General features: G+C 32.2%; 2 protein-coding genes across 2 annotated transcripts; both read right to left on the bottom strand.

Annotated features, from left to right (window-relative positions):
• Positions 1-8040: 8040 nt before the first annotated feature.
• LOC140452738 (uncharacterized) lies at positions 8041-9282 on the bottom strand. Its single transcript, XM_072547064.1, has one exon. The coding sequence runs from the start codon at positions 9280-9282 to the stop codon at positions 8041-8043; it is 1242 nt and encodes a 413-aa protein (XP_072403165.1).
• A 105-nt stretch (positions 9283-9387) lies between these two features.
• On the bottom strand, positions 9388-13024 carry LOC140452737 (uncharacterized). Its single transcript, XM_072547063.1, has 3 exons — positions 12724-13024; positions 10737-11270; positions 9388-10496 (listed from the first exon to the last, which is right to left on the bottom strand). The coding sequence occupies exons 1-3, from the start codon at positions 13022-13024 to the stop codon at positions 9388-9390; spliced, it is 1944 nt and encodes a 647-aa protein (XP_072403164.1).
• Between the last annotated feature and the right edge of the window lie 9286 nt (positions 13025-22310).

Below are 22310 nucleotides of genomic sequence, written 5' to 3'. Positions count from 1 at the left end.
ACAAAGAAATCAAATTGAGCACTTCGAGTGTGAAGAACAACTTTTCTTTCTTTAAGTAATTTATTAGAATTAAACTTCGGACTATATTCAGACAAATTTAGGTCAAATGTTTGCAAAAACTGAGGACCGTGAAACCAAAGAGTGGAGTTGAGTATGTTAGAGGGCATCATTCCTCTGGAGAGGATGTCAGCAGGGTTGTCTTTAGACTTTACGTGTCTCCAATGAGAGTGAGAAGAATTTTCTTGAATTTGAGCTACCCTGTTGGCGACAAATTGATTCCATCTGGAGTGATGTGATCTGAGCCACGCCAAAACTATCTCAGAATCGCTCCACATGTTTATAGAGGTAATAGAGGGCAATTTATCCTTTATGATATCAACCACCTTTGTGGTGAGCTTGCTAGCCAATAAAGCACCCATAAGTTCCAGCCTTGGAAGCGTTATGGTCTTTAAAGGAGCAATACGACTTTTCGAAACAATAAGAGAGCACGAGATATTTTTTGATTTGTAGATGACCCGTATATAACAACAAGCAGCATATGCTTTCAAACTTGCGTCAGAAAAAGAGTGAATTTCAATAGAAGAAATTTCATGACATGAGAAAAGACATCTGGGTATGCTTATGTCTTTGAGAGCAGCGAGATCAGTTATAAACTTCAACCATTCATTTAAAATATTTAAATCCACGGAGTCATTCCAATTAATTTTAGAAATCCAAATTTTTTGCATAATAATTTTAGCAAGAACAGTTACGGGATTAATGAGCCCTTGTGGATCAAAAATTTGAGCGATAATAGAGAGTACTTCCCTTTTTGTGTAATTATCCTTTATTGATAATTGAGGTACAGAAATTGAAAATGTATCAGTACTGGGGTTCCAACAGAGACCTAAAACCTTATTAGAAGCATTCTCTGGTGAAATAATATACGCAGAGTTTGTAGAGAGAGTAGAAACATTTTCCAAAAACATTTTTGAGTTAGAGCACCATTTATGAAGAGAAATGCATGCCTTGTTGAGTAGGTCAGTTATCTCATTATGAGCCTTAAGAAGAGTTTGCGTGTCATTGGCCCCATATAGAATGTCATTTACATAGCATCCTGTTAAGAGAGCATCGGAGGCCAATGGGTATTTGTTTTGATGAGTTTTAGCTAATTCCATCAAACAACGAGTACTTTGAAAGCTTGCGCTTTTTGTTCCATAAGTTACGGTTTGAAGCTCAAGACATTCGATGTCCTGTTCTGGAGAATCCCGCCAGAGGATATTCTGCAGGAATGTGTGATCAGGATGAATTCGTACCTGCCTGTACATTTTTTGTATGTCGGAAGTGAAGACATAGGTATACAATCTAAACCGAAGGAGAATGTCGAAAAGTTCAGGCTGAAGAGTTTTTCCTTTCAACAGGATGTCATTAAGAGAATAGCCACTGGAACTTTTCATGGAGCCATCAAAAACCACCCGTAATTTTGTAGTTAATGATTCTTCTTTTATAACAGAGTGATGAGGTAAAAAGTATTTATTTTCTAAGTGCACATTTGTAAGAGAAAGAGGAACCTTTTTGGCATGTCCAAGAGAAACATATTCATTGATGAATGCTTTATATTGAGAGTATACATTTTCGTGTTTTAAGAGTTTATTTTCTAAACTAATAAACCTTTTTCTAGCCATATTGTAAGAATTGCCCAGCATTTTATGGGCTGTTTCAGAAATGAGAGGAAGCTTTACCTGAAACCGACCAGAAGGTAGAATTTGAGTTGTTTCAGTGAATATTTGTTCAGCCAGATCCTCAGAGGAGGAGATTTTAACAGAGGGGGTCACTTCTTCGACTTCGAAGAATTGTCGAATTATATTATCGAGCTTATCTTCCTCAGATGTGGACTGGACAAATAAAGAGACATTTGACTGTGTAGGGGACAACTGTGAGCGATAAATTCCTTTGTGAAGTGCGTAAGGAGGTAAAGAACCAAACATAATGTACCCTAAGTGTGTGTTCTGGAGAACAGGGAGTCCTTTACCTAAACGTATTAAACCATCCGATAACAATTCGCTATATATGTCACTGGCAAGAAGAAGATCTATATTTCCAGGGACAGAGTAGGTGGGATCTGCGAGAGTGACTGTAGAGGGAATATTAAATTTACTTCTGTTTATGGATACCTGGGGGAGTCTACAAGTTATGTTGTCTAAAATAGCACAGGAGATTTTGAAACTATTACCATTTCTTTTGTATGGAAAAATTTCTAGATCGACCATTTTGTTCGAGAATGAACTATGTTCAGAGATGGTAGAGATTTGTAACCTTTTGCTGTAAGGAGAGAGATTTAATTTTTGGACCAAATCTTTAGAGACAAATGACGACTGAGATCCACTATCTAAAATACATCTAGCGTGTGTTGGTACGCCATGCTTTGAATAAATAGTGACTAGAGCGGTTGCCAGCAGAACATCCTGCTTTATTGACAGAGCAGAGAGAGAAGTCATTACATTTGACACCTGAGAGGTTTGAGATTCAGAGAGAGAGACAGAATTACTTGGACCGGCTTCACCATCAGACCAAGTGTTTTGTACATTGCGAGAGGTTGCGTGATTTTGTCGTTGAAAAGATCTACTAGAAGAAGAGCTATTTTCATGGTCATTGTGCAAGAGTGTGTGATGCCTTTTCTTGCATATACCACATAAACGTTGAGACGAACAATTTTGTGAAAAGTGTTTAGTTCCTAAACAGTTGCGACATAGTTTGTTTTCATTAACAAATTTATACTTATCCTGTAAGAAAAGATTAGCAAATTTTGTGCATGCATAAATAGTGTGTGTAGCATTATTACAAAATACGCATGTTTTGGAGTACGAGTTAGTTTTGTTATTTGCCGAAGAGAAGAGAACCGTTTTAGAGTGAGTTTTAATAACTTTTTTATCGCTATTATCTAAGGAGTTTAACTTTTCCATAATGTCACACTTTTTTTCTAAAAAATCAAAGAATTGATTTAGCGTGGGAATATCTTTTGACCCTAACTCGTATTCGAAAGACCGGTGAGTAGTAAAGTCCACTTTTTGCAAAAATATTTCTATTAATAAGAGATCCCAATGCTCGATGGGTACATTCATATTTTTTAGCGCGAGTAAGGTCTGTTTTGCGGTGACCAAAAATTCACGTAAGGCCTTTGCATTAGTTTTGACTAAGGATGGAACTTTCAAAAGACGCTGTATAAGCAAACTAATTACGCGCGATTTGTTTTCGTAGCGATTTCGAAGAGTCTCTAACGCGATTTGGAAGTTTTCTTCTAAAACTTGGATGTTTTCTACCAACTGGAGAGGTTCGTTGCGTAGAAAGGATTTGAGATAAACAAAACGCTGGACGTTGTTGAGTTCCGGGTTATTAATAATTAACGTCTCGAAGAGCTGATAGAATGCACTCCATTCTGAGAAGCATCCTGAGAAAGTTTGAATTTTAATTTCGGGAAGAGTCACTTTTGCACTAGCTAAACGTGGAGAAGTGGAACTGAACTGGTGTGAAGGAGGTTGGAGCATCTCCATTCTATGTTGAAGACCTGCCAGAGTTGAGAAGTACTTTTCTTCAATTTCTTCCCTATCGCGTTCTTCAGTGTTTTCTTCGTCCAGTTCCTCAATCTGATCCATGAGGTCATCATATTTGGCGTAACAATTCGTTAGTTCAGTATGACGGAGTTGGAACTGCAAGGGATCCGTTTCTTGAGTAGAGTTATCCCTTAACCAATTAGAGATACGAGAGATTTTTGATTTCAACGGTTTGCGTTGTTTCTTTAATTGATCCATTGCGGTTAGAGATGTATCGAAAGCTTTGCGAGATATTTATCTATGAGAGATACACGAGAAATAAAAAATTTTAGAGTCTAAAACACAGCTTAGTCCACCCCGTATAATAAACAAGAGTCTCAGAAAATAATGTCTTTACTAATCCTGCGAAATATAAACTAGTCCTGTATACTAATAATATGCGTTCGAACTTTTGAATGTCCCTGTACGTGATTATAAAAATATATCTTGGAACGGACTCACCAAATAGAAATGAATCGTAAAAAATCCATAAAAATCCATAGTCACATCACATGTTTCTTGTCAGCAATTTCACTTGAGATGCACCTCGAAGAGCGATAAATCTAACATCTAAGATTGTTGGGTGGAAACACTTCAAACACTTGCGTGGTGACGTAATGTTCCATGTGCCGTGAGATTGTTTATCTTATGTTTTTACGCAAAGTTCTATTTTGTGAAGAGCAATTAGTAATGAGTATTATTTTAATTTTAATGGGAAAAGAATTAAAATAAGAGAAAATTAATTTGATTTATGAAAAGGAATTGCGATAAACAATATATTCGGTTCGAAGAGACCACAAGATGGTGGAAAGGGTAAACTTTGTTGCCAAACTATCCACATTTAAGAGAGGCGTATTTGAACACCTAATTGCTTCAAAATATTTATAAAGGACCACTGAAGCAATAAAACAATTAAGAGGTATTTTCCTTCGATTTATTTACACAATAGACTTAAGGGCTGGTTCAAACATTGACAATTATCGCAATTCTGATAGTTACGTAAAGAGTTATACAAATATTAGCTTTACAGTGAGTGCGGGGAGGCAGTAACAGATATACATGAAATGATAAAATTGAGAGAGACCAACTATATACGTTTTAACACAAAACACCGGGTTTACAAGCGCATTTATCGCTTACGCGCCACGCACTTTTCGGGATCACACACAACACCCGGCCTTCACTTGCCGAGAGGCAAATTGGCACTGTCTGTCTTAAGTTATATATCGAGGCAATCGAGGGGAGGACGGGTCCCAGATGTAGGAAATCAGTCGCACACACGTTAACACGATAGCTGACGACCTGAACGCACAATTTGATAAAACAACTTATATACGATTACAATACTATACAGGTTGTTTCTACAACACCTTCTATACGTTTATTTCATAGCAATGTCGAAATAAAAATTGCCATAACTCGTAAAATACCTTGTATAGTACTATGAAACCCCATCATTTAAAAACAGGGATTTTAAATTTAAACAGGAAGATGCGAAAATAGACAAGGTAACCTAATTAAAAAATTGTATCTTTGCTTTACCTCGTAGTTATTAACTACGCTGTCGAATTCGGCATATTACCCAAGCCTGGAGCATATCACTGTCTACATTTTTTCTACATAACTTTTTGGATATTCTGTACCATAATGGAATTATCGATCAATGTCGTACTTGAAACTCACCCATATATTCCTGCTGTTACAATCTGCCGCTGAAAACATTATTAACGTGCATAGATAATATCATTAATAAAAAAGTTGACGATTTTGTAAAAGTTGTATAGTTTTTGTATTCACATTATAAGATTCAGTCTATTTTATTTTTCGAAGATAAAGTCAGGAAATAAACGAGAACTTTCAGTAGTCGACTTTCAGTCGACGAAATAGTCGACTTTCAGTAAAACGGGTTTTTCTGGAAATAAATTTATATTACCAAACTAATTTATTTATTTATAAAATTAAACTTTAAATTGACAATGAATAATATCCGGAACTCAATAAAATAAAATAAGGTTCCAAAAATCCACTAACCTCCGCTGCATGTATTCTTTATACACAAACACATACTTCCTACACAGCGCCATCTGTCAAAGTTGCGTTTTTAAGAATCCATTGAACCACATTATCTGGAACGGGTGAACTGATATTTAATGAAGGCTGTTTTCAGCGTTGGCTATTTGGCTATCGTCATATTGACAAGCTGATGAAATGATTCTCGGTCGGCAGCTAGATGAAACAGTTCCTCGACCGTTCGACCTGTCCATTGTCTAATGTTACGCAGCCAGGACATTTGTTTTCTTCCGACCCAACGTTTTCCTTCGTTTTTGCCCTAAGTGATTAACCGGAGTAAGCGATATTTAGGTCCTCTCATTATATGACTGAAGTATTGGACCTTTTTCATTTTGATGATGTTGATCAATGCTCGCTCTTTGTGCACGGTCTCTAGCACGCGTTCGTTAGATATGTTTGCTTTCCACGGGATTCTGAGCATGCGACGGTAACAAACGCGGTTCTTCCCGAGAACTAAGTAATTTTCATTCATCTGACCGCGGAAATTTATCCGATCATTTTCAACAAAATTTTTTGTATGTGTGTTTACGTCACTTATTTCCAAAGGAATAACTACGGCGTGGCAGGAGTGGAACAATCCCGCGGGCCCCTGCCTTGAAGGGTCCCCCAAACTCGAGCTCATATGTGAAATAATGTTTTTAGCAAAATTTACTGAAAGGTATAAATTCTGTATAAGTACTTAAAATCAGTTACCTTTAGATAGAACCAATATACAAATTCAAAAAATAATTAAAATTTAAAAGCATTCATACAAAAACTATCAATTTTAGAACGAATCCTTTGGTTGCTTTAATACAGGTATTTAAATTTCTAAAAGGGCTATGAGCGGTATAGGCGAGCGGTTTACCCCTCAAAAGACGCTTAGAAACAGAATATACTGACTAAAATTCTTTTTGCATTTCTAATGCACCAAACGTTTTTTGTTCGATTCTATATATTTTTCCAAGATGAAATGTATTTTTTTTTAATTTTTACAAGTGGGCCGGCAATTGTTATTAACAAATAACTAATACAAAAAAGCATTTTCACCATCGGAATTAATTTTTTTAGGTGTATCTCATCAAAATAAACACTTTTTCTGTCTTGATAATTTTTCGAAAAATGCTTCCTTTTCGAGTTATTTGCATTTTTTTGTTGAAAAATCGCCTTAATTAGTGATTTTTGGGATTTTTTTTCTAAAAAACTACTAAATGAATTGCAATTCTACAAATAGCTTTATAATCTTTAAACCGTCGAGTACAAGTTAGAATATTTTGACAAGGATAATTTTTTTCTATCTTGCTAAAAACGTGGACCCAAATATTTCGAATATGCCTTTCGAGCAGTCTACCGCTAAGTGTGTACAGCGGTTGCGGCGATACAGGCGTGCGGCACGTAGAAATATTTGTTTAAATTTAAAAAATTAATTCAATACAAATATTACGTACAATTTATTAAAAAAAAGATATTTCTAATTATTTTTATATGGACATATTATAATTAAAACAATTACGATTAATTTTTTACAATGCTATAATAATGTAATTTTTCTTCTTCTAGTCACGTGGTGACTATATTATTGAATGTTTTATTACAGTGAAATACATTAAGCAATATATAATTAATTTTCATTGAAAAATATAATAAAATTAAAATATAACATTAATTATACATCGTTTTCATTGTCAATAATTTGAAAATTTTCGTCAACAGCAACAGGATTTCCATCTAATAAGCTGATTTCATTGTCTTCAATAGAGTGTGTGTGTGTGTGTGTGTGTGTGTGTGTGTGTGTGTGTGTGTGTGTGTCATCGAATTTCCTGACTGTGGACTTAATCCATTAGCCGAACTTATTTTTGCTCTACAGATATTTATGTCACATATTACTATTAAAATAAGATTTTGTATTTTAAAGATATACCTAGATTCTATAACAATAAATGGATAATTTAATCTTCAGCTACAATCATACAATATTACACATTTATATAGATATATCTATATCATAAAATATATTCTAGTATTATTCAACATTATTCTTTATTGTGTGTTTTTTATTATTATTTTCTTTTTTTTTATTTTTATTTTTTTTTTATTATTTTCTTTTTTTTTATTTTTATTTTTTTTTTATTTATTTATTTATTCATTTATTCATTTTTTTTTAATTACATTATAAGGAATGTCAACAAGGAGTACTTCTGCTCAGGGGTCTTTCAGAGCAATGCACAAACACAAGACTAGACCACGGAAAGATAGGTAAACAAATGGGATAAACACAGGTATTAATAGTTCACAATTTTAATTTTATATTAAGTATGTGTTTAATTAGGATCTCATATACACGTTCGTCTAAACTAGATAATATTGTTTTTAGATTAAAAGGTCTTGTAATATTGGTTTCTCTATATACTTGATTCATGAATTAATTTATTTCTATTATCTTTAGTCTACAGTTTAGTATCATGTGTTCTGCAGATCCTAACTCACCACATTCACAAAGATTACTATCACTAAGACCTATTTTAAATTTGTGTTCTGGAACTAGGCAGTGTCCAAATCGAAGTCTGCATATGTATGAAACAACGATTTTTTCGCTGTGGTAATGATTAAACCATGATTTAGCTGGAATATTTAATTGTATGTTTTTGTAGAATAGCCCTTTAGTTGAGTTGTTATACCATTGTTGCCAGGTTTTGGTTTTATTGCTGGTAATATTAGCGTAAACATCAGTTAATGTTAATTTATATTTACTTTCATTTTCTTGTTCGGTGGCCTTCTTAGCTAGAGTATCTACTATTTCATTGTGTTTAAGATTAGAGTGAGCTTTTACCCAACAAAATGATATTTGTTTGCCCTTATCCCTAAGTGCGATATATGCTTTAATAATGTCAATATATATGTAGTTTGATATGTCCTTCAAACTTTCCAGTTTAAGTAAAGCACTTTTGCTGTCTGTAAGGATTAGAAATTTCTCTTCGTTATTGTTTATACTGCTTATATACTGCATTGCTCTCAGTATTGCAATAAGTTCTGCTGAAAATGTTGTAAAATTTTCATTAAGTCGTATACCCTCTTTATACCTTGTCCTAGGGTCCCACACGGCAGCGGCCACTCTTGAATTCATTTTTGAGGCATCGGTATAAATTTGGTAATGTTCCGGAAATAAAGTTTCTATATCCACATTAAACATGGCATTCCTTAAGTAAACTGGAAATTTCGAGTAATCTCTCATGTAGGTTGGTTGTATGTTTGGTATATTGTTTAGATTTATCTGAAACATGGATGGCAGAGTTGATGTGTATAGCTTATTTTTAAATTGTCTTATTCTATTGTAACTTTCGGCAATAAGTAATGTTGGCTTTTTCCTCCAGTATTCAGTAGTTAGGTCATTTATATAAAGTTTGTGGCAGTTGTTACATATTATGCTCTCTTTAGTTATCATTTTAGTTATAAATTTTTCACACATAGTTTTCCTTCTTAACCATAGTGGTGGTTCATTACATTCTACGCTTAGGTTTGATATTGGAGTACTCATCAAAGCTCCTATACATAATCTGAGGCATTTATTTGAAAGGATGTCTATTTTTTGAAGATGGGTTTTGGCGGCTTGATTGTAAAAGTAACATCCGTAATCTAATATTGATCTTATGTATGATCTATACATTAGTAATGCTATGTTGGGATCTGCTCCCCAGGTTGTATAGTTTACTGCTCGTAACGCATTGTACCCTTTGTCAGCTCTTGCTACGATGTACTCAATATGATCTTTCTAAATCATTTTCCTATCCAGTATAATACCCAAATATTTAACTTTAGGTTGAACTTTAAACGAGACATTTTGCAACTCCACTACTTCTGGAATGTTTCGTTTTCGGGAGAATATGCAAGTTTGTGTTTTTTTGGTAGATATGTTTAATGCTATTTGATCTAGGTCTTCTTGTAGATGTTTAAATACTGTATTTATTTTACTACTGCCTTGTTCTATTTCCAATTGATCTACATATATGCATATATCATCTGCGAATTGTAATATTTTACCTTGTTTGCTAGTAATTATGCTTTGACCTATATGAGCTGTGTAAATAGTGTATAATATTGGACTTAAGATGCTCCCTTGAGGTAACCCGATGTTTGAAACTCTCGGTCCTATTAGTTTGTTATTAATTTGAAGATAAAGAGTTCTATTGATGTAAAGTTGATGAAGTTTCCAGCAGAGTATATCTGGCAGTCCGATTTCTTTCATTTTGTGGTATAGAAGTTGTAGGTTCACATTGTCATATGCATTTTCTATGTCTATGAATGTAGCAAATACCGACTTGTTGACGGAAAATGAGTTATATATATCCAGTATTAAGTGCGTTAAATTTTCCATCGTAGAACATGATTTTCTAAAGCCGAATTGTGTTGCAGGTATTTTAGAATTTTTTTCTAACCAGAATTCTAGTCTACATTTAATCATTCTTTCCATTGTTTTTAACACACATGATGATAGAGAAATGCCTCTATACGAATCCGGACAGTTTGGTGATTTGTGTGGCTTAAGAATTGGAACTATAATGTACTCTTTCCATGCACGTGGTATATCCATACTCATCCAGATATTGTTTATTACATTTAGTAGTTGAACTTTCTTATGTATGGGTAAATTATACAACATACTATAGTGTATACCATCTAATCCTGGAGCTGAATTATTATGTCTTTTTAGGCAGTTCTTTAATTCTTCCAGACTAAATGCTTGTGTGAGAAATATGTTGTCTGTGTTTGCTTCGTCATTTTCATGTCTATTATCCGTAGGGTTCCTGTGATTAATTTCTCCTTCTATAACCCAAGGTCTAGCAAATTTATTAAAAAATATATCTGTCCACTCATTTACAACTATCGGATTATTGGGAGGGTTATAAACGTTTTTTAATTTTCTTATTTCCTTCCATATTTTGCTAATGGATGTATTTTTATTTAAACTATTACAAAAGTTTTTCCAAGAAGCTCTTTTGCTGCCTAAAATAATTCTTTTTTTATAAGCTTCTGCTTGTTGGTATTTTAAATAATTATCGTAATTAGATAGTCTTTTAAACTGCAAAAAAGCTTCTTTTTGTTGTCTTATAGCGTTCCTACAATCATCATTCCACCATGGTTTATTAAATTTTGCATTGGGCCCCCTTTTCCTCTCTGGAATAGAGCATTTACTAGCTAAATTGATTGAGTCACAAAATGTGGAATATTCTTGCTCTGAACCATCTGATATATTATTATTCTTTTCATTGTTTAAGAGATAGGTAAAGAAAGCCCAGTCTGCCTTTTTAATATCCCATGTAATTCTAGATCTAGATATATCATTAGTTTCAATGACATCATTACTATTAGTAACGTTATTATCAGTATTATGGTTAAATTCTATTACTATTGGGTAGTGATCAGAACCCAGACTCAAAGTTTCTGTGTGCCAATTAAATTTGTAATAAATATCCCTAGAGCAAATTGTTAAGTCTATAGCAGATCTATTTAAATTCATAGGTCTACGAATTAATGTTTCTGACCCATCATTTAGGAAATTAAGTCCACATTCCTCCATAGCCTCAAAAAGATAAAGACCTTCTTGATCGGTGACATCACAGCCCCACATTTTATTATGGCAGTTGAAATCTCCCCCTATTAAAAAAGGTTTTTGTAAACTAATAAAAAATTTAACCCATTCGTTTTTTGACACACATAACTTGGGTTTTGCATAAATGGAATATAAATTTAAGATTTTATTATTTATTTTAATCTGTACTGCAACGCACATGGCATTATTTATTTTATAAAAATTTAAATTGTTCTGAAAATTGATATTTTTTCTTAATAATATCGCTACTCCTGCATAACCATCTGATCTATCTTCACGGAAGATGTTATATTGGGAAAAGCTTATCTTTGAATTCGGTTTTAACCAAGTTTCACTTAAAAGAATAGCTAAGAATTTATTTTCGAAAATGTACTTTTCAAAATGGCCTTTATTGTTCACTATTGATCGTGAATTCCATTGTAAAATCTTATTATTTACTAGGGCCATTTAAAACTTTTTCTATATTACTTTTAATGTCGTCTAAAATTTGTTTGTTTGCTATTGGAATTAAGTTTTTGTCTAAGAAATTTTTAAATATTGTTACTATATTATCAGTAATTTGTTTACTAGTTAGTGAGTTTTGTTGGACTATTTTTGTTTGATTTTGATATAATGGGTTGTTTATAATTGGTAGCGACGGGTAAGCAGAGGCGCTTGCAGTGTCCAGTATATTTTCGTGTTCTTTTGAATAAGGATAAACTGATTTATTTTGAGCTCCTTCGCTCCATTTTCTTTTGGTTGTCACTGTGTACCTATTTCCTGTGTTTGTTGAATTCAGGACTGTCCTATAGCTACTGCTGTATTTTAATTTTGCTTCTTCAAAAGGTAAATTTTCATTTGCCATTATATATTTAATGCCCTTTTGTTTTTCAAACTCAGCGCACTTGTTTCGATCTAATGCTGAATGGTTTCCGAAACATAATATACAAGTGGGATCTGTTAAATCGCATACATCTGAATCATGTTCCTGTCCGCACTTGCTGCATCTTTTCTTACCTCGACATTGTAACGTAACGTGTCCGTATCTAATGCAATTAAGGCATTGTATTATTCTCGGAACGTAAGGTTACACTTGGTATATCATTCGTTCAATGATTACTTGTTTTGGAATCATTTGGCCTCTGAAAGACACCACTATCGTACCCGTCTCCACCAGTTGATCATTATCTTTTCGCTTTATTCTTTTAACGTTTATTACTTTAAAATTGCCGTATCTTGGAACAATAATATCTTTTAATTCGTTTTCTGAAATATTTTTGTCTACCCCTTTAATTACCCCACTCTTTTGAGTAAAAAAATTTGGAATATATAAATCGTAATTTCTTTCTATTAATTTTTTACATTCCACTAAAATATTAGCGCTTTTATATGTGTTACATTCAATTTTAATTTTATTTTTTCCTATAATATTAATATTAACAATATTATCTTTAATTGCAGGTACTGCACCTAAAATTAATCGTGCTGTCGCTATGCGATGCAATCGGCCAATGTTACCTTCCTTATTCTGCACAAAAACAAAATAAGGACCTTGGTCACCTTGACTGTATTTATTTTTCACCTCTGACATTATGGACTGGCCTATATTAATATTTGTTTTATTGCTTACCTGATAATCTGGTAAAAAGTTTTTTGAATTTGTTATCGGTACCTGTTTTGATTGTGTATTAATATCAATATTTATAATTTCCTCAAACTGCTTTTGTTTTTCATTAACTTCATAATCCATATTACTAGCAACATCGTCAATCCTTCCTCTGTCAGGTGGATTTCCTCTGCCATCTGAATTTAATTCCATTTTTTGGTAAAAACAACAACAACTGTATTAATTAGCACTTCGATACCACAGAGAACTATTCGCTTCCGCTGCTACAATCGAACTCTTCAATAGAGTCGTCTTTAACATTTTTACAATTCTCTGGTGTACATGCACATACTGCGCAGCATTCTAAATTATAGGAAATACAATTACAATTTTTCGTAGAACATTTTCCGGTACATGAGCAGAAATACTTTTGTAACATATCTAAACTAGTTTCGCCTTCAAAATAATTAAAATCGAAACAATTATTTTCCATTGTCCAACCATGGGTTAATGGATCAAGAGATGAAATAATATTGTTTTTTGCTTGAATCCATTCATTTATTTGCCACTTTGCTCTTAAGTAATGTTGTAATAATGCTGGTTTCGAAGGTGGTAATTTTTCATTAGATGCATTTTTTTTTAGCGCCTACAGCACCTCAACCGCTGTACACGCTTAGCAGGATACTCTCGAAAGGCATATTCGAAATATTTGGGTCCACGTTTTTAGCGAGATAGAAACCATTTATCCTTGTCAAAATATTCTTACTTGTACTCCACGGTTTTAAGATTTTAAAGTTATTTGTAAAATTGCAATTTATTTAGTAGTTTTTTAGAAAAAAAATCCCAAAAATCACTAATTACGGCATATTTTCAACAAAAAAATGCAAATAACTCGAAAAGGAAGCATTTTTCGAAAAATTATCAAGAGAGACAAAGTGTTTATTTTGATGAGATACACCTAAAAAAATTGATTCTGAAACAATTCGGTGAAATTGCTTTTTTGTATAAGTTATTTGTTAATAACAATTGCCGGCCCACTTGTAAAAATTAAAAAAAAATACATTTTATCTTGGAAAAATATATAGAATCGAATAAAAAAGGTTTGGTGCATTAGAAATGCAAAAAGAATTTTAGTCGGTTGATGCTCTGCTTATAGGGGTAAACCGCTCGCCTAGTAGCTGATGACGAACAAAGCAAATTCACGGATTTGTCATAAGTTTTTCCTCATAATATAATTTTTAAAACCTTTAAATATCTATATAAGACTTTTATATGAAATCAATGATTTTCTCACAGACTGGTCTATTAACACTTAGTTAATTGAAATACATTTTTTATTGCGCTGGCAGTTTCACGACGTATGGTGTTAGGGGATGTCCTAGATTTTTATGCAAGTAAGTATGTATAAACATTTTTTGTTTAATTACTGTGCTAATGGGTCATTTCTGTATTAGATTCTTCGTAGTTTTAGTTTTATTAAACCTACAAATAAAGGCAAAGTAAAGTTAATTGTGAAAATTAAATATCAATATGTCTAGTTCTAATAAATATCTTAAGTGGTATCGAAAAACGAAAGAGAAAAATAAAATCTGATGAAAAAAAATAAAATTTGCCTAAAATTGGTCAGTACTTTAAGAATGAGAATGAGAATAAGTTTTTGACAAAAGAACAAGTGGAACGTGCTCTAAAAGTCAAAAAAATTGGATTAAACTAAATGTAAACTAAACTAAACTACAAAAAAATACTTCCATTAAAATCATGAATGTCTTGCTTGTGTGAGTCCATTTCAAATAGGTAAAATAAATAAATTAGACTTACAATTAATTTAATTTTACTACCAAAAACGATCGGTTTCGCAACAGAAAATACTCTACCCTCCTGGGTACTGGGTGCTGATTAATTTAAATTTAAATTAATTTAATTTATTGTCACACAACTGTACTTTTACCATAAAAATATCAATAAATTGACACATATTTCTGAAATATATACCTTGAATAAATATAAATAACTTTTAATTATTTAAATAATATAAAACATCACTTTCATTTAACAAACAATCACATATACCTTACTCCTATTTCATTTGTTAATATCTCTCCCCTCAAGAAACTTCCTTATTAATTGTCAGACAGTTACAACATTAACCGAAGATTACCCAACATCAGCAATACAGGATAGATTGAACTATGTATCACGAATCAATAACTTCTTGTACCGAAATGTAAGTAGTATCTTGTTTATTACTAATTTATTACAATTCAATAATTTATCTCTTACCAATTTGTGGGTTTTCACATTGTCTGTTAAATCAATTTTATGCCTATTAATAAACCCATACACGTAATATTGGCATAATTACTATAACCTTTTTGAACTTTATCTTTATAAGACAGCACCCTAATATGGGCTTTTTTTATAATTTCAGCATTTAATTTACTTTGTATTGTTTGACCTGAAAAGATGCTTTGCAATGTGTAGAAAGCGAAACCGGTCGTTTTGTTAGTAAAATAAATTGATTGTAAGTTTTATTTTATTTCTTTTACCTCTATATATATATATATATATATATATATATATATATATATATATATATATATATATATATATATGTATATATATATATATATATATATATATATATATATATATATATAGACATTTTTTACAAGACGACTTGTGGCTTTTCATCTAATCTTTGCATCAATGGCAGACAAGAAGGGTAGAAGGGGTAAAAAAACATATCGGTCTTGTGGCTTATTATATACTGAGTATATATATATAGAAATGTTTCTTCAACGTTAAGTTTCCCAAAAAAATTTTTATTTCGAAATACAAAGTTTACAATTTTGAGAAATACTCTGCCGTGATAAGGTAAAAAGCAGTAAGTGCTAAAATAATGGTTTTGATCTATTTGCAATTTAGGATTTTTTCTTCCACATAATTTATTATTTATTTAGTTTTAAGCAGAAAAACGTTAAAATACATTAAAAAATATGTCTTAATTTTTGACAAACAAAACAATTGTGTTACTTGGTTTTTGGCTGAAAATTAAGCAGTTACTGCTGTTGACCATAATAATCAAGTTGTTTTCTTAAGCAATAAAAATGTAGAATTTTCATGTTTATGTACTTAAATATCGGTTATGAAAATAAAACAAAAATGTAGATTAAAGCGGGAGTATAATCAAATTAAAAATAAAATGTAACTCACATTAATGGAAAAGAAAAAAAATCGTAATTAATTACATAATATTGAAAAAACTATTCGAAATTTATTAAGTCTTCTACATCATCTTCTTTTAATGAATGCCAAAAATGCCGTCTGTATCCGAAAATGTCCGAAGGTATCGGCTGTGTGCTGGACTCGGTACTCGGTACGATAATCTCTTACTCTCTCAAAAATGCGGTGAAAAAGTGCATTTAGTTTTCTCTATATTCGCGCGCCCCTAAAACGCCGGTATAAAAATGAACAATGTATTAAAGCGAACTCTTTCATTAGTAATAGTGCTTTTGTAAATATTCCAGTTATTAAATGTGTAGATTCGATTAATTACGCTTTATTTTTCTTTAAGTACAACCCCTATAAAACCAAACACATACGGAACCATCGCCGTGAAGTCTGCTTGCATATATCGAAGGAAACTCTTTTACAGTCCATGGTCCTAAAATATTTGGTACTGTACACGCACAGGGGAAAGAAATTTAATAAGCTTTCCCCCGAACAATTGGTGGAGATCAGTCGAAGTTCCACCATTGTTTTTGGTTAAGTTACAGTTATTAAACTGTAACTTAACCAATACGATCAAATATCTTAAGTACATTAACCTATTTCATAAAATCTAATTTTTCTTTTAGTTGATAAATTTTTATTTTACCTAACCTCATAATATGTACACTACCATATATATTGTAATAAACTTGTAAACGGTTGATGCGGCTTTTTGAAAATAAAAAAAAAATGCCTTTACTTCTATACAGTTGACGCATAACTAAATAGCACTTTTTTACTAAAAGGGTGACATGCTCTTGAAAACGTAGCGTACAGTCATATATGACTCCTAAGTTTCCGCAAATATTAACATTTTTTAGAGGTTCATTTTTTATAATTAGTTTTAAGTTATCCTGAACAGTGGCTTTATAATTTTTTGAACAATATAACAAAGAATTATATTTTTTAGCATTTAGTTTAAGATTATGTAAAGTGGAATAAGTACAAATAGATTCCAAATCCTGATTTATTTTTTGTGACGCTTGATTTACAGAGTCAGATTCAAAAGAGAAATACAGTTGTGTGTCATCTGCAAAAGAGTGCAATTTCAATTATTTAAAGATTTATACAGGTCGGAAATATATATTGAAAAAAACAGAGGACCAAGAACCGAACCTTGAGGCACCCCTGAACTGACAGATGCAAATTCTGATGAACTATTATCGATTATGACCTTTTGATAACGATTTACCAGATAAAATTTGAAAAACTGTAAGCCGGTATCATCAAATCCAAAATATTTCAATTTAGCACACAGAAGAGCGTGATGAATAGTGTCGAAGGCTTTAGAAAAATCAAGCAAGATGACTGAGGTTGCTTTTCCTTCATCAAATGATCGAAGTATATTATCTGTTAAGTCAAGAAGCAGAGTCGTTGTACTAAACTCTTTTCTAAAGCCTGATTGTATATATCTAACTACATTATTTCTAAAAATATAATCGTATATCTGTTTATAGATAACCTTTTCTAAAATTTTTGACAGTGCCGGTAGAATGCTTATTGGTCGAAGATCATTATGTGATTCAGGTTTATTTGATTTGGGCAGTGGTTTTACCAAAGCGTATTTCCAAGTGTCCGGAAAATAACCTACCTCCAAACAACAATTTATAATATGCGTAATATAAGGAGCAATAATAGAAAGGGAGAGTTGTAGCGTCTTTGCAGAAATATTATAACATCCAACAGCTTCCGAAATTAACCCTAATATAAGTGATTTAATTTCATCAATAGTGGCCATTTTAAACGAGAAAATAATATCTGGGTTGAAAATATTTGACTAATACCATTGGGGTGTCTCAGGACAACAATTTACAGGACTAAAGACAGATGTAAAATAATTATTTATAGATATAGGATCTTTAAGCTCCTGAGGGATCTCTATAACTGGTTTATTTACAATTTTGAATAACCTCATAGCTTTCCAAAGATCTTTTTTATTGAAAGAAGCAGGCCGATAATTTAAGTAACTATTCTTCTCCAAACGGATTGCGTTTCGAAGATCTTTATAGTAACTATAGTCTAAGACGGTTTTAGTTTTCTTATATTTGGCTAAAGCAGCATTACGAGTTTTCATCATATTCTGTATTGTGGGTGTTAGCCAAGGAGCAGGTGGCTTTGTAATTCTTGATTCAACATAGGGAGCATGTTTATCAAACAGCGAAACTAACATATCATTGAAAATTCGAATTTTATTATCTATAAAATTTTCGTACAGTATATTATCCCATGACATTTTTTACAGATCTGATTGCAGATTACAGATTAAAAAAAGATATTGAAAAGTTTTTGTAATTTCTTTATATCTTTAAAAAATTTGTTTTGTAATTAATATCTAAATCAAATTCACAGTAAGCTGCTCTATGGTCAGATAGTTCATGATCTAAATCGCCTGAATGTCTAATGAGTTCACTTTTATTTGTATAAATAACATCGAGCAGTGTTTGTGAACTGTTAGTTATGCGCGTAGGTTCCTCTACTAATTGAACAAAATTATAAGACTGAAAACAATAATTTATTTGATTATCTACTACCTGATCAACATTGATATCACCAGTTACAATAATATTATTAAATTGAGGTTTTATGTGAGAAAGAGTATCATCACAATACTGTATGAAATTTAGCATCCTGCACGCCTCAGTTCTATATATAACACCGACTAACAATGTTGTTTTCTGTATTTTCACAGAAATCCACATTTGTTCGATACCTAATGGACAGGGAAGGTCAGCAAGTTCTGACTTTGAAATGATTGAATCACGTACAAAAACAGCGATTCCACCACCTCTTGAACCACGGTCTTTACGAATTATTTTAAAACCCGAAATGTATACACTCTGATCTGAGATATCCGACTTCAACCAAGTTTCGAACAGGCAAACAATATCAAAGCTGTGATCATTTACCAGATCTAAGAAAACGTTAAATTTTGGAAACAAAGAACGTGTATTAAAATGAGCTAAATTTAGCTTTTTGTTAGACATACTGAATTCTAGTTTTAAGTTGCTCAATTTTCCCTAATAAATAACCACAAACTGAACTGTTTGCAATATGAACTGTATCTAAATTTAGTTTGTATCTTAAGTTTAACGTTTTACAATTATTACAGCACATAGTCTGACCGGTACAATCTTTTATTTCATGAGATTTAGAACATTTCGGACATATTAAATTACTAAGACAATCTTTTTTCTGGTGACCAGCTTTGCAACATTTAAAACATTTTACAATATTAATGTGTTCACTAACATAACATTTCAGCCAGCCTATATACAGGAAACCTCTTTCTATTACCACTTTGTATAAAGCTGGTGAAACCTCCATCACGACGTTGAAACGCTCCTTAAACTTAACTTTTGTTACCATTTTTATATCATCTTTATTTACGTTGAGATCATTTAAAGTAATAGGGTCTTGCAAAAAACTTGTTTTTTACAGAGAGGCAGCATTTACGCCACGAATCATTAATTTCGGATTTAACTTTTTTGGTTTAGTAACAGAATAAGTATTTCCTAGTTGTTTGGTAAGGCACTCTTTTAATTTTTCTAAAGACATTTCGTTGTTACAGTTAATTAAAACTCCATTTTTTTTCAACTTAGTACTATCAACAGTAGCTTTTGTAGAAGAAAGATTAATTTTCGATTTAATATCGCTATCTACCTGAACCTTAGCAATATTTTGGTTCGTTGACCTTACAAGCAAAACAGAATCACAGTCAGTTTTATTTACTTTCAAGGCACCCGAGTAACTTTTTGCTGGCCTATCACTAATTGGCAAAAATAAGCTGGTAGAATTAGAAGGTTGTGCTTGAAAATCGTCACTTACCGTCGTTTTTGATTTAAGCAGTTTATTTGTGTATTCCAATTCAGCAACGTACTTATTTAAAACTTCCCTTTCTCGTGACAGACATTCAATCTCCTTCTCCAACACAACTTTTTCACATGATAACTTATCACACATTGGAGCAGAACAATGTCCTTTATTAACCGAACAGTTACGACAATTGAACGAGTTTTTATCGACAAATACAACTTTCGAAATTGCATCAAAACATTTGACGTACAGAACAACATCACAGGTATTACCCAAACATTTAATGTCATTTGTTGAAGTAAATTTAGCACAAAATTTACATTTGTCAGGAGGTTCACTGCTCGAACCACCTGCCATCGTGATCGAATCGATTAGTTCGAATCTAGCATTAAATGAGCTATAGGCTCTTGTCCGCGCTAGCCGCAACTCAGAAGGTTTAGCACCGTCGGTATATTAATAGGTTTTACTCAGTTCGTATCAATATTGTATCACCGACAAGTTATCTAGTTTTATAGTTTCATAAATCAGCTATTGGCGGCAGCAAGTTATCGGCGTCCAAAATACGTTGTTGTAATTGTTTTAATAGACTTGTTAAAACGTTCTTTTCGAAACTTTCATTTGTCCTAGTTTCCTGGGTGGTCCTTCAAAGAAGTAAAGTAAACATATTTCCCTAATGACAAAACTTGTTCCCCAAGGAAAAAACCAGCGACCTATGACTGGTTGGCGAAACAATAGCATCAGGAAAAGGTGTAAGGACAAACACACCTGCATCTTCGCTCATGTTCCTTCGAACCGGGTATCTTCACATTTCAACTTCAAATTAGAGATCTTCGCATGTCTCACCTTCAAGTTAGACATCAACGCAGCATCTTCAGGGTCTTCCAGTAGAACGCCTCCAGACTCCTTCATCCTGGTAGCTGATTTAACGCCTAGCATCACACTCACAACAAGCTGTAAGTTTTTTAATTTTAGTAACATTTGTGAAATGCATACTATAAACTCTTTTTGGACATTTTCGTTATTTCACTATTCTTTTTATAATTATTGGACATTATCATATTTTCGAATTTTAGTAGGAATTCTTAAATTTTCGCTATCTCTCTGTGTTTATTACTATTCTTCTGTTTTTTAATTTAAAGATCAAATTGTTTCGCATATTTCTCGCTCATCATATTTTTATCTAATTCACTCAGCTAGTCATGAATAAAACGGTTGATGATCTTGTTAAAGTAAAAGATTACCTTGTTAAGGCAAGAGGTCGAAGTAAAGCTTCGAGAACTAGATTGGAGAATTGGTTTAAAGAAAATGAAAAAATTAATACTTCAAAAAATGAACTGATTTCTAAAAAAGACTATTTATCAAAAGGTTTTGACAAATATCTCGAGGTTCAAAATGAATTAGAAACAATAGATGATGCATTTGCTGTTGACATGGCAGATGTAGAAGACAGATTTTTAACCTTAGAATCAGCTCTAAAGGATAAAATCGATAAAATTTCAGTAAACTCTGTTGTGAGCACCTCAGCTCAACAAAATCATTCAAATAACCATCATATCCGCCTACCGGAAATAAAAATTCCACATTTCGATGGAAATATAGCAAATTGGCCTAGTTTCATTGAGATGTTTACAAAACTTATCGTAAATGATTCAAATTTTTCAGATATTGAAAAACTAATTTACTTAAAATCAATTCTCAAGAACGAGCCTTTACAACTAATTGAAAATTTGGAAGTTGTAGGCTCAAATTTTTCCATTGCTCTCGATACACGTCACTTAAGAATAGATTTAAAAACAAATGTTTAATAATTAACACGTATTTAAAACAACTTTTGAACGTTCCTTGATTAGCAATAAATACTGCTCAAAACTTGCAAGAATTCTTAACTCACATTAAAAAGAATTTAAGTGCGCTAAATAATTTAAATATCTCCAACAATCTTACAGATTTAATTTTAATTCACATATTCACACAAAAATTAGACTTTAATATGAAACGATCCTTTGAATCCGAAAGAGATTTCAACGAACTTCCTACAATATATGAGTTTTTAAATTTCATTGAAAAGAAATGTAAGATATTGGAAAATTTGATCTTTGAAGAAAAAACAGTTTATAAATCAAAACCGTCTCTTCATACTACTGTAAATAATAGGGATACACCTTTTAAATGTTTCGTATGCAATTCTAATAGCCCAGGGAAATAAGCATTTTTTCATGACACTCGTCCGGCCAGGCAAACGACAGTTGTTTTGAGTAGTATGGACCTCTGTAACAAAAACCTATATGTTTCCTGCAGTCGATTTTTTGAACTTAATTAGTTATTAACAAATTAAGGTCAAAAAACGGAAAATTTTTGCTTTTTTCGTCCATCAGCAAAAAGTGAAGCATTTTAAACGAATTTTAGAAGAGAAGAA

The sequence above is a fragment of the Diabrotica undecimpunctata genome, chromosome 11, assembly GCF_040954645.1.
Source record: "Diabrotica undecimpunctata isolate CICGRU chromosome 11, icDiaUnde3, whole genome shotgun sequence".
Classification (NCBI taxonomy): domain Eukaryota; kingdom Metazoa; phylum Arthropoda; class Insecta; order Coleoptera; family Chrysomelidae; genus Diabrotica; species Diabrotica undecimpunctata.
This window is presented reverse-complemented; position numbering and strand designations above follow the sequence as displayed.

Bases quoted from the DNA above. Each gene is read 5' to 3' on its own strand.
- LOC140452738 (XM_072547064.1), bottom strand. From the start codon at position 9,282: ATGTATAGATCATACATAAGATCAATATTAGATTACGGATGTTACTTT.
- LOC140452737 (XM_072547063.1), bottom strand. From the start codon at position 13,024: ATGGAATTAAATTCAGATGGCAGAGGAAATCCACCTGACAGAGGAAGG. The intron at 11,271-12,723 runs GTAACATTGGCC...CTTTTTTAATAG, and splicing joins TTTTGTGCAGAATAAGGAAG to GGGGAGATTTCAACTGCCAT. The intron at 10,497-10,736 runs GTAGGAACGCTA...ATAATCCGATAG, and splicing joins ACCATGGTGGAATGATGATT to TTGTAAATGAGTGGACAGAT.